Source organism: Lycorma delicatula, chromosome 2 (assembly GCF_047948215.1).
Source record: "Lycorma delicatula isolate Av1 chromosome 2, ASM4794821v1, whole genome shotgun sequence".
Lineage (NCBI taxonomy): Eukaryota > Metazoa > Arthropoda > Insecta > Hemiptera > Fulgoridae > Lycorma > Lycorma delicatula.
Genome location: NC_134456.1, coordinates 216,246,966 through 216,259,923, shown reverse-complemented (window position 1 = coordinate 216,259,923; position 12,958 = coordinate 216,246,966). Strand labels below are relative to the sequence as shown.

The window sequence follows — 12,958 nt, the reverse complement described above, 5'->3', positions numbered from 1 at the left end:
GAAATAACAATTACCATTACTGAAATGGGTCTTGAATGGATTGATTTTAGAAAAATAATACATACATATTTTTTTCTTTTTGTTTCAATTATACATGCAGTCTTTTCAGTCTTACTGTATAAAATTGATTTTTAATTCAATATGGTAACATTCAGGTTCTCAATATAAAGCCCTCGTGAGATTTTCATAATCTATTCTAATCATGACAATAATGGAAAAAGTTGATAAAAACATCTGAGATAAAATTATTTATTTGCGAGTTATGGCTAATGAAAGATTTTGCTTAAATTTCAGCTACCCCAGTGAAATGAGGATGTACTGAGATATTTAGGATGTTAAGATGCAGAATTAGTAATCTCTTATGGTAATTCACCTGAAAAAATTTAATAAAATAGGTCCCAGAATCGTATCTGCAGTAGTTTTTGAAAAATCTGTGGTGAAAACCAATAAATTTTGGTAAAAAAAAACTCTGTTTTTTTATGTTTGAGTACAATAACTTTTAAACACTTAAAACAAAGAAAAGTTAGAAAAATTCAAATTTTATTTAGAAACAGTATACTAGACCAAAATGCATTATACATACAGATTTATAATAAGTATTCATAAATGAGCCCACCATTTTCAGCACATTTCTTAGTACACTTATGTATTGCTTTTTTTACTCTTTTAGTTCTTCAAAGCTGTCCTTAAGTTGTTTGGGCTCATCCATAATAGGGCAGTTAATTGCTCACGAGAATGTATTTTTGTTTGTATAGAACAATTTTCATCTGTCCCCAGATGCAAAATCTAAAGGTATTATTAGATCAGGCAATCTTTGTGACCAGGAATGTGGATCTCCAATCCATTTCTCTGGGAAATGATGATTTAAGTGAATGAAAATGGCCAAGAGAAGTGGAGAGGTGCACCATTTTGCTGGAACTATACTTTGCATCTCAGTGCTAGAGAAACATTTCCAACCAGCCATGGCAATTCTTCTTGAAGAAAGTGGAAGTAGATCTTAGTATTTCTGCGCCTAGGTAATGTGAACAGTCCGTACAGCTGATTGTAAAGAAGGCCGCACCATACATTGACGCTAAATTGGTGTTGAAAATTGTCATCCACCATTTCATGAGGATTTACTTCTGTCCTTGCATACTCATTGCGTAAGTTCTTGACACAATCTCAAGTGAAATTTGTTTACATCGGTAAACAAAACAAACTAGTTGAGTTGTCAATATATATGCTGCCTTTTTCAGAACTCCAAGTGAAGAGGACTGTCTTTTGCATGTAGATCTTGAACTGGCTATTTAGATAAGGATAAAACTTGTTTTGTTTAAATGTCCTCTAAACCATAGAATGCAAAAATCCAAACTGCTTAGAACAACTTCATGTATCAATGCCTAGACTGTACTGAACTGCCTCGATAATAATTTCATCAATAACAGCATGGTGTGGAACAGATTGCTCATAGCTGATATGAATAGTAGGTAGTGAACCTGTTCCCTGAAGATTGCGAAAAGTTGCGCTAATTGTTTTGGGATCTGGAATCCTGCGATTCAGAAAATGTGTTCTGCTGCAGCAGCTGTAGCATTACTATTACACACATCCAAAATTAATACCATATCAGTGTATTCCTCTGCTGTAAATAAGTATCGCATTAATTTAATGGCAAACCAATCATATTCAAACTAAAATTCATGGAAAACCTTCACTAATGACAGCACAGTTCACAGTACCCGATATACTTGATGTACCTTTCAGAATAATTTAAATACTAATACGGTATTGCAGATTGTTTTATCAGCTGTTGTTATGTTACTGTCAACTTTTAAATAATAATTCCCCAAATAATTTATTGTATTTCTGTCATTAATAAAAAAAGTAATCTTAAGTAATTTTTATTTTACAGTTGTGTAACAAAATTTTGTTTGTACAAATTTTCACATCACCATAAAAGAATTTGAGTTTTGTTTATATTAAATAAGTACTTTTCTGACTAATGTAGAAGTGAACTGTTTCTAAATAAAATTATCTTACACTATTTTGTTCAGAATTATACTTTCTACAAATCTTGTTTTTAAAAATTTTGTTTTTTACAAACCGTTCAACAAACGTCAAACATAAAAAAACAGGATTTTTTACTACCAATTTATTGGTTTTCATCCCATATTTCAAAAACTACTGCAGATACAGTTCTGGGACTTATTTTATTTTATTTTTATTTCAAAGGCCATAAGAAATCACTAATTCTGCTCCTTATTAACGTACTAAAAATTTCAGTACTACCTCATTTCACTGGGATAACTGAAGTGTGGGCAAAATCGTTTGCTATTCATAACTTGTAAACGAAGCATTTTAGAAAATTTATAATATTTATAACTTTTTCCATTATTTTCACGAGTAGAATAGGTTATAAAAGGCCTGGAGGAACTGCTTATACACTCAGTATTTTTTATTACTTGTAAATATTTCCAGTATTTCAATTTTTATTTAAAATAAGGTAGAAAGCTTTAATTGGAAATAAATATTTCTTGATACTTGTTGAAAAATAATCATTATAAAATTAAAGCTTCTAATTAGCACATTTGATGTATGAATGCTGTCACTCCACAATTTTAATGGGAAAGCCAAATTGTAAAATGAAATTATTATAAAAACATGAAAGACCAGAAAAATTTATATACGTTAATATAAATATGCGAGTTCATTAAAAAAAAGAATTTTTATCTGTAACACTGATTAATTATCTATCAAAATCTATTATGATTTTTAAATTGGGTGTTGGCAATTACTAAATTATACTTTGTGCAAAACTCTATAAGTCTGTCCCCTCTTTTATTCCTTTTGCCCAGCCCGTATTCACCTACTATATTTCCTTCCTTCCCCTTTCCAATGCTTGCAATCCAATCTCCAACTATTATTAAATTTTCATCTCCTTTTACGTGTTTAATTGCTTCATCAATCTCTTCGTATACACACTCTACCTCATCATCATAAAGGGCGCTTGTAGGCATATAGACGTTAACAATCGTTGTCGGTTTAGGTTTTGATTTTATCCTTATTACAATGATTCTATTGCTATGTGTTTTGAAATATTCTACTCTCTTCCCTATCTTCTTGTTCATTATGAAACCTACTCCTGCCTGCCCATTATTTGAAGCTGAGTTTATTGTTCTAAAATCACCTGACCAAAAGTCGCCTTCCTCTTCCCACAGAACCTCACTAATTCCTACTACATCCACATTTATCCTATCCATTTCTCTTTTTAAATTTTCCAGCCTACCAACCTTTTTTAAACTTCTAACATTCCACGCTCCGACTCGTAGAATGTTATTTTTTAATTTTCTGGTGACCCCCTCCATAGTAGTCCCCACCCGGAGATCCGAACGGGGGACTAGTTTACCTCCGGAATATTTTACCAAGGAAGGCGCCTCCCTCCATCATTGCTATATGAAAATGCAGAGAGCCACATTTTCTTGGAAAAAATGCAGCTGTAGTTTTCCATTGCTTTCAGCTGCGCAGTACTCAGAGGACTGAGTGATGTTGATATGGCCGTTAAAGTCGTCCTGACTCACGCCCCTAACAACTACTGAAAGAGCTGCTGCCCTCTTTCAGAAATCATTCCTTAGTCTGGCTCTCAACAGATACCTCTTCGATATGGTTGCACCTTCGGTCCAGCTACTCTGTATCACTGAGTACTCAAGCCCCCTCACCAACGGCAAGGTCTCGTGATTCATAGAGGAGGCATATGATCTATTTAATTAATTAGTCAGAATTAGATTATCTGATTCGTGATGTAAATTTATCAAACAAAAGCAGAAATACTGGTATCAAGACTGAAAGGATGGCATCTTTTACAACCAAACACTAAAATAACTGCTTTCTGTGACAGACAATCAGAATTTGTACACTTCTTCTTATTATACTGTATTGATATGGACTTTTTACTGGAAGCTTTGGGTAATATGTACCATCCTGACAAATGGCAACTTTTTATTGACTTATCAAAGCTTAGTTTAAAAGCTGTTCTACTTCACATTGGAAATAAATACCCATCAATACCATTAGCACATGCTGTTTTCATGAAGGAATCTTATTAAAATACAAAACTTGTATTGATCTGGATTTAGTTTGAGAAATATTTATGGCATATTTGTAGAGATCTGAAATTAATAGCACTTTTACTTGGACTACAACTTGGTTACATTAAGTTCTGTTTCATTTTGTGCAGGTGGGACACCAGCGATAGGAGAAACCATTACATAAAAGGGCAGTGGCCAAAGAGAGAGTTACTGACTGTAGGAGAGAAGAACGTTGTTAGTCAGGCATTAGTAAAACCAGAAAATTTTTATCTTCCACCAATATACATTTAAGTTTATTCAAAAATCTTGTTAAAGCAATGAATTGTAATGATGCAGGGTTTAATTTTCTAAAAAAACAAATTCACTAATATAAGCGATGCTAAAGTAAAGGAAGGTATATTTGTTGGACCACAAATAAGAAAACTAATGATGAGTGATCTGGTGTTTAAAGAATGTTTGAATGACTTAGAAGTTGCTACATGTAAATCATTTCAAAATGTGGTAAACTACTTTATTGGAAACCATAAGACCAGTAACTATAGAGAAATTGTGAGTGAACTCCTTCAGAACTACAAAAGAACTTGGGTATAACATGTCACTCAAAATCCATTTATTACATTCACATTTGAATTTTTTCCCTAACAATCTCGGCAGTATTAGTGATAAACATGGAGAACACCTTCACCAGGAGATATCTATACGCAGAACACAATACCAGGGAAAATGGAAACCAAAAATGTTAGCTGACTACTGTTGGAATCTAAAGAGGGATCTATCTACCTATAGAAAATTAAAGCAGAAAATCCAAAAGAAATAGATTTTAGATGAGTACAAAATGCATATAATGTATTGTCATATTATATTCACTATACATTTTTTGTTTTAAAAGAAATTTCAGTTACAAAAAAACTGAACCCGATAGAAAAAGTTTATTAACATATATGAAATCAGTATAAAAATACTAAAAGAATTGGCCATTCACTATTATTTAACAAACAAAAAATTTAATTTTGTTGACTAGTGTAATAAAGCATAATCAAATGGGAAGGTCTCCGATTTGGTTCTAGGGTTAAATTCAATCTGAATGTGTTAAAAAAGTTTCATTGTATTGCTACATTACTTCATTTTGTATTACTTCATTGTTTTACTTCATTTTCAACAATGAAAATAAACTATGATGCTCCAGTTAGGTTCAAACAAAACCAGTGATTAATCCAGGTGTTTGAGTTCAGCATAAGTATAGCCCAAAGCTTTAAAATGACTGGTAAAAGATTTTATGCTAATATTTTGTTCAGTACTTAGACAAATAGTTTGGTTATTTGTGGTGTTTACTATATGTGCATTTCAGATAGTCACATAATTAAAAGTGGATAAATTATAAAAATCTTTTTTTTTATTTTAGGCATGTTTAAGATCTGCTGCCATGTTTGCTGTGTCAGGAGATCAATTAAAGCAAAGTAAATCTGCTCGTGCTGGTCTCCAGTTATCAGTCGGTAGATTTCACCGTTGGATGGTTGATGTACGACTTGGAAAATTTGTGCATGAGTATGTTAAAAGTTGCATTTTAGAAAAAAATATTGTATAATTTACTTCAAATTGTAGATCTAGTTTCCTGCATGTGCTACATTAATAACTTCACCACGGTGTTAATATAATTACTAACTACTAATTCAAATTTGACTACTGAGAGGTGATTGTACGATTGAATTTTTTTGAGCTTGAGCTCACCATGAATACTGTTGACTCCTTTCTATAATGTTTTTGAAATAACATTGCATTGAATCTATACTTGTTCCTTAGCGCTTCATTATATTTTTGTTTAAATTTAACTGAATTTTAGAAGCAATTATCTTATATTTATTGTTAAAAATATAAAAATTTGTATTAATTTAAAACCTTCAGACCTGAACTTGTAAAAGTTTGTCAGGCCAGAAAATGTGGCCCTTTTGAGCTATCTGAAAGAAATTCTATTAAGAGAGTACATAAAAGAAACCCAAAAAATATTACATCACCTGAAAGATAACAAAATTAATACTTATTAATGTAAAGAAAATTAGTAACAATTTATTCTGTAAAAAATTTGAACTGCCAGAACAGAAACAAAAAATTCATGTAAAATAGTTTTAAAATTTAATTTTGTTATCTTATATACCAAACATATTTATACTAATAACTGCTTACTAACTTAGAACAATATAAAACTTTTTAGTAATATTAAATACAAAGAAATGCACAAAAAGTGCAATATAAAAGAAACATAAACAAACAACCCTTAACCTAAAAAGTTATAGAAATGGTTCAACAAAATTTTTGTTATTTTCAAACACATCCAATAAATTGCACTAAAGACTGTACTGATTCATTCTAAATGAACCGTCGTAGAACAAGTTTAAGATGTCTAGCAACATGCCTGTTGTATTTCACTATCGATTTTAACAGATACCTGATCTAAACTCTGTTTTGTGAACAAAATGATTTATCAGTGCAAACTAAGCCAAGCGTGATAATGGTAATCGTATTGATAATTTTATATCACTCTATTTTAGGCAGTCCAAAATTGGTTATGTTCACTGGTTGATTTCTTAAGAAAAAATATCTAGAATCAGAATTTGTCCGAGATTAAATTTTTTTTAATTATAGAATTTATTTTTGATTTAAACACGCATTTCTTATAATATTTTTTGTCTATTTAAAAAATAATCAAAGTTTTGCTTTATAGATGCTTAAGCCTGTATAAAGGCTTACTTGGGAGGTATTGGGCCTTGTCATTTTCAAAGTAGTTCCTTCCCTTATTCTTGTACTTATTCCAACAGTATTTTCACTGCTGAAAGCAGTTCTAAAAGGCTTTGATTAGAATTTCCTTTAGTGCTTTGGATATATTTTCTGATCCCCTAGTCCTGTCAAATATTTAGCCTTTTAACATTAATCTCAGTTTAAGAAACAAAAAAAGAATCTGCTGGAGCCAGGGTTGTGAAAGAATAATCATTTCATTTTTTGAACAAGACTTGAGGGTACAGTTTCATTGGTGAGCAGTTGAGCAGCTATGACAAAGAGTTATCAGAGTGTAGACCTTATTCTGCGGACATTTTTTCATTTCAGTATTGTACCCACAAATTCATATTTCATTCATTACCTGTTATTGTATTATTTAAAAATGTTTTATTATCATTGGCGCATCTTAACATCTCTAGATAGACTGAAGCATGATGATCTTTTTGGTCTTTTGACTACAACCAGGTCACAATCATTGCTTCAGATAGATGCATCCCGAGTATTTTCGGATATTATGGTACGAACCAGTTAAAATACTGCAGTCATCTCCTAATTTCCATATATTTAAATAAGAATTAGAAGCTCAAATTAGGATCAGAAACCAAAAACCAATTTTTGGTTTTTATAAAATAAATGTCTATAAATTATTTTGATGGCTTCCCTGATGTACATATCATTAGTTTCACAAAAATGTTTATAATAAGATGTTACATAAACCATTCATTGTAAAAATTATGAAACAGTACTATGATTTTCTTATATGGATGCAGCATGAAAACTCCACAATATATAGAATCTTTCTGTTAAGGGATATATTGTGTTAAGTTTCACTTTACACAATGACACCAGTCACATATTAATAAAATTCCTCATAGCCCAAAACTTTTTGTTACTCTTTTAAACATAACTCATTTACATGGATGTAAATATATATATATATATATATATATATATATATATATATATTTTTTAAATTAAAATAGTGTATTTGTAAGCAACAATACAGTAAGGGATATACTAATTTTGGCTGAAGTCTTGCTGTGTTAAAAATTGTATTAATAATTAAGAATTTTTTATTCATAGTTTAAATATTATTTACAATAAAAATTTGAATTTATCTTTTTCTTTTTCAAGTATCATTTTAAGTAAAATATGTTGAAGGTATTTGTATTTCTGTGCTAAGAAAATAATTTTAAATGAAAACATCAATTAGCTGCTAAAAATATAACTATTTTTAATGTAATCATTAAATTTGTTTTATGTTTGAGCAGTTAAGTTCAGTTGGTATAATTTAAATTTTTTTATTCAATTTTCTTTGTAATTACTTTACTTTTTTCACTAAATGAAGATAATCATTACTGTAAAAAGTTATAAAGAACTTATTGGTTATTTAAAAAATTATATCAAAATAAAATATTCAAAAAAACACTTAGGTAAAATACTATAACTCAAGATTCTATTTTCCTATATATACGTTTTAGTATGTTATAAATAGTAATTTTATTTTAATGAACAATTAATAATTTTTTTTTAAAAAACATGTATTTTCTATTTAAATCTAGTAAATTTGATTGCCTCTTTTGCTGTAAAATTCTGCACATCAGAACTGAGAGCAATATGTTGTGCATTATCAGTACTCTTTAGGAACATCTAAAGTTTCTGTGGGTTAATATTATGCTTGAATATCCTATGGAGCTTGCAGAAAGTGTTCATTTAAATGATGCTCTACTTTAAATATATTTTCCAAATTAAAAACATCCTGTATTTCTTTGGTCAATAATGTATATTAAAATAGTAGTGAGTGTATAATAGTATTTTAATCTGAGGTTTTTCTCTAAAAATGGATTAACTAAGAATCTTTGATATAGATTCATTAAAGCCTCGTATATTTAAAATAAGTGAAGTTTTACTTCATTTAGAATTAAGTAAGAATATATTTTATAAATGTTATTTAATATTTTATTTTTAGATATGCAGCAGTTTACCTTGCAGCTGGTTTAGAAAATCTTTTAGAAGAAATAATATTGCAATGCTTGCCAACCAAAGCAGATACAATCTTATCTGCATCTATGTTTGAACATTCCATAGCCAATAACGGAGACCTGTGGGGTCTTTTACAACCATATGCGCATCTTAATACTGGACGCACTGCTTCAGGTATGTGATATATATTTTCTTTCTTTTGTAATTGATTTATTTGAATGTTATTTTATAATAATGATAAAGGAGTTGCTGATAGAATGTTTTGCTTTTGCTGGTAATGTATATGAAAGGCTGTAAACAGAGCCGCACCTGCTACCATGTCTGTAGTTTTTGCCCATTCTTCAAATGTGAATTTGATTTTATTATCATTTTCAGTTAGGATTCAAATTACCTGGTAGTGAATTTTCATGGTTTATGGTTCTCTTGGACACTTCTACATCCTTGAAATTAAGATTTCACTGTAAGTTAATGTTCTTTTTGTTGTATACACATTTAAATTGATCAGAGAAAAATCATTGATCATAACTATGTTGCATCCATCCAGAGTGTAAATGCTCCAATTTCCTTGGAACCTTGAACTTATCTGTTGGATGGAGTTGATCATTTTATGCTGTAACATAAGTAGATCTTCCATTCTTAATCTTTGGTGTTTCTCATTTTTATATTCTACGGGCATAGGCCTAATGATCCCACTAGGCCATTGCTGAGGTTAATGGATCTGTTGAACTGTGCATGCTTGGTTTGGTCTGATTGGGAATTGTCTACGGGTTTTTAATTATGAGTGTGTTTTCTACAAATGTTAGAACTTTTTAAATTTGCTTTTTCTTAAATGTTCATAACCTGTTTTTAATTTTTGCTTTTTTATTTTGTGATGTATTATTGTTTTTTGTTTTATTTATTTTGTGATGTATTATTTTTTGTAAAGTTAAACTGTTTATGTACTTTTATTTTAATTGATGTTTTATCAAGTAATTTTATTAAAATTACTTACTTGCACTACTTGTAATGTACAACAATCACAGCCTCGGTGCAGTACCTTGGTTATGGTAATTGTATACAATAGTAATTGCCGGACACTGAAATATTTATTGAACACATCCTTTATTCAATTTACATTATAATGTCTTTAATTAATCATTACATTTGAATTATATTATATTTTATATGAAGATAATTTAAATATACATTTATATTACATGTTTTATCATTCTGTCTAGCTAAAACAGTTTTTTAATGTGTTTTAAGTTAACATCTTAAAGGAGAGTGACAAATAATTAATGAAGTAGAATACTATTTAATATCAGCTGGTTCAGTAAATAAGAAAAACATGACAGTAGCTTGTTTACATTAATTAAGAAGAAAAAAAGTAAATAATCTTAACACTACTGGTGTAAATGTGAACGCACAATCTATTCACTGTTTCTTGGACAATTTCACACCAAACAATTTGAAATACAAAATCAAATCAGTGATGTAAATTTCAACCCTTAATATTAATGCTTTGGAGATATGAATTTTGCAAATAAAAAACAGATTATTGCAAATATCTTAGGAATTACTAAACCAATTAAAGTTTTTCAAAACTTAAATTAAAAGTAAAAAATGCACTTTCAGATGCATTTGGTTTCATTTGAATACATTTATTTTTCGCCAAGATATTGCATATTTAGAATATTGAAAAATTTTAAAAGGATTAATAAAAAATAGGAAAATGAAGTAAAAAATAATGTTTGATGTGAAAAGTCACATTTTGCCTCTTCTTTCAATTTAGCATTTCAATTCATCATTAAAAGTAGCTGTTCTTTAATGTATTTGAACAAACCCATGAAAAGAGACCCTCAGGTTCTTCAACTGCCAATTCTTTATTGGTTCTTTATTGTAATTTTACGACGCATCTCAAACCCATGTTTTACTATGTATTTTGCAGTAAATCCACTCTTTCAGCTTGTAAATTTAATTAGAAACATATTTTCATCCTGGAAAACATACCCTCAGCTTCAACCGCCAAAGAATCATTACTTTCAGAGAAAGAAATGGCGGTTAAACCCGAGCTTTTCATACTACTTATATTAATATAGTAAGTTAAAGAGTGGTATGGATATTTTTCAAAAGCAATGTCTAATGTTCCTGGTCTACATATAAATTTTTTTATATTGCTTTTTGTATACTGCTTTCTAAGTCTTTTATATTTTTAATGCATTTTGTAATGTAATTAATAGTAGAATCTATTCTCAGTAATGTATGCATTCATAAAAATAACTTCATATGAATGGATTTTTGAATAAAAATGAAACACTGAACACTGAGGAATACTTAACAACAGGGATTGTTGTCAAAAAGCAGAAATATTTTTATTCTTGTTAGGTGATTGTGATTCACACTCGTTTGAAACAGATTGTCTCTTTGTTTATCACTTGAAATTAGTGAATCAGCTGTCAAGTTTACCCTGTGACATAAGAGCATACTAAAGAGACCTCCATGAAAGTTCCTCCCTTTCTTTATTTTATTGCACCCAGAAGTGACATTTATTTTCTATGTTACCATATTAACAGCTTTTAAAGAATTAACTAGAGGACAAAATATGAATGAACAGTTTCCAGCTGTTGGGAAAGTGCTGCTAAAAAAAGAAGGAAAAAATGAATAAATAACTGATAGTTCTAATCACTCAATATTCTGTATCCAACTAGAATGTTCTGTAATTATGCCTGTTTCCGTGGTTTTAAAACTAAGATTATATGCTCTTTTCCCCTACTACAGGTCAGAATAGTCAGGTTTATTGTATTTTTTATGTACAGCCAAGTTTAAAAATAGGTGATTTTTTCCTAGTTAAGAATTTTTTTTGTCAAAAATAACTAGCTATTATAACAAAAATTGTTATCTGCCATACTGGAAGTTTTCAGAAATAACTCAATAAATTTAAATGAAGTGAGTGAAGTACATACAGTTTTTATTAAAAAAAATTTAATACTTTTCAATGTATTTATAATGGGTATTTTAAAGTGTTTGTAAAAATCGGAATTAATGGTTAAATTTTTTTAATCAAAATAGGTTAACCAAAATTTTAAAATAAATCCTGTTATATCAAAGATATGAAATTATCCCATCATTTGTTATTAATTTGAGATGATAGACATCTGAGGAATTGTTATAAAGCTAAAAAAAATGCACATTCTTTTGACCTGTGGATTCCTTCTAATAGTTCATGGAAGATTGTGGTTGTTTCATGTAATTGTTGTATTATTATTTGGCATCTGTTTTTCATCTGCAAAATCTGTGATTAAGTATGGCGGCAACTTAACTTTCCTTATGTCTATTGCAGTGATTCTCAACATTTTTATCTCCATGGATCACCAAAAAGTAAAAAAATATATAATGATTATTTCACAATTCCAACCTAACGAAAACTAGTTAAAACTCTAGCTGTCTTGTTAGTGACAGATATGAGTAAGCATGTATGAAGTCTATAAACATGAGCAATTTACAGATTCCAACTTAATGTGTATGTGCTCCTTGTAATTTGTATGCTTGCATAATATTCGCTGTGAGAGCATCATGTTCAAAAATGGATGTATGTTTGAACATGCTCCTAGCAGTTTAAAAGAGGTATAAGAGATTGTAGAATTTATGTTGTCAGAATGTATATTCGCTTTGAATAGTTTCAAATGCAAAACATGTGTCTTTGCCATTATTTAAGTTCTTAAAATGTAGTTTCATTAAGAATAATTGAAGTTTTGGTTTTTTAGTGTGTAGTCAAACAGTGAACTATTTTTTTTTTTTTCAATTAGATTCTTATGCAAAATGAATAAATTTGAAAAAAACAACAAAGTGAGTTATGCAGTGAGTACATCCAGTGAATCAATTGGTAAAAAGAGAAGATTGTACAATGACAGTGTTATTTAAATTATAGTTTTACCTCATTGGATGGAAAACCACAATGCTTTGTTTGCTATCAAGTCCTCTCCAATGAAAGCATGAAGCCATCAAATTTAATTTGATACTTGGAAACCAAACATCCAGATCATAAAAGCAAACTCTTGGAATTTTTTGAAATAAAATTATGTGCTTTGACAAATCAACAAGCTTCTAATTGTAATTCAAGCCATACTGATAAAACTGAAAGAAGCAAAAAAATTGAAAAAATT

The 12,958-nt window shown here is 29.5% G+C and overlaps 1 protein-coding gene across 1 annotated transcript in view; it reads left to right on the top strand.

The window, feature by feature from the left end:
• LOC142319650 (ankyrin repeat and BTB/POZ domain-containing protein 2) overlaps window positions 1-12,958 on the top strand; it is a 165,689-nt gene that overhangs the window by 115,254 nt on the left and 37,477 nt on the right. Inside the window, exons 9-10 of the mRNA XM_075357190.1 lie at window positions 5,464-5,606; window positions 8,803-8,990. Coding sequence (XP_075213305.1) covers window positions 5,464-5,606; window positions 8,803-8,990 — 331 coding nt within the window. The remainder of the gene's footprint in view (window positions 1-5,463; window positions 5,607-8,802; window positions 8,991-12,958) is intronic.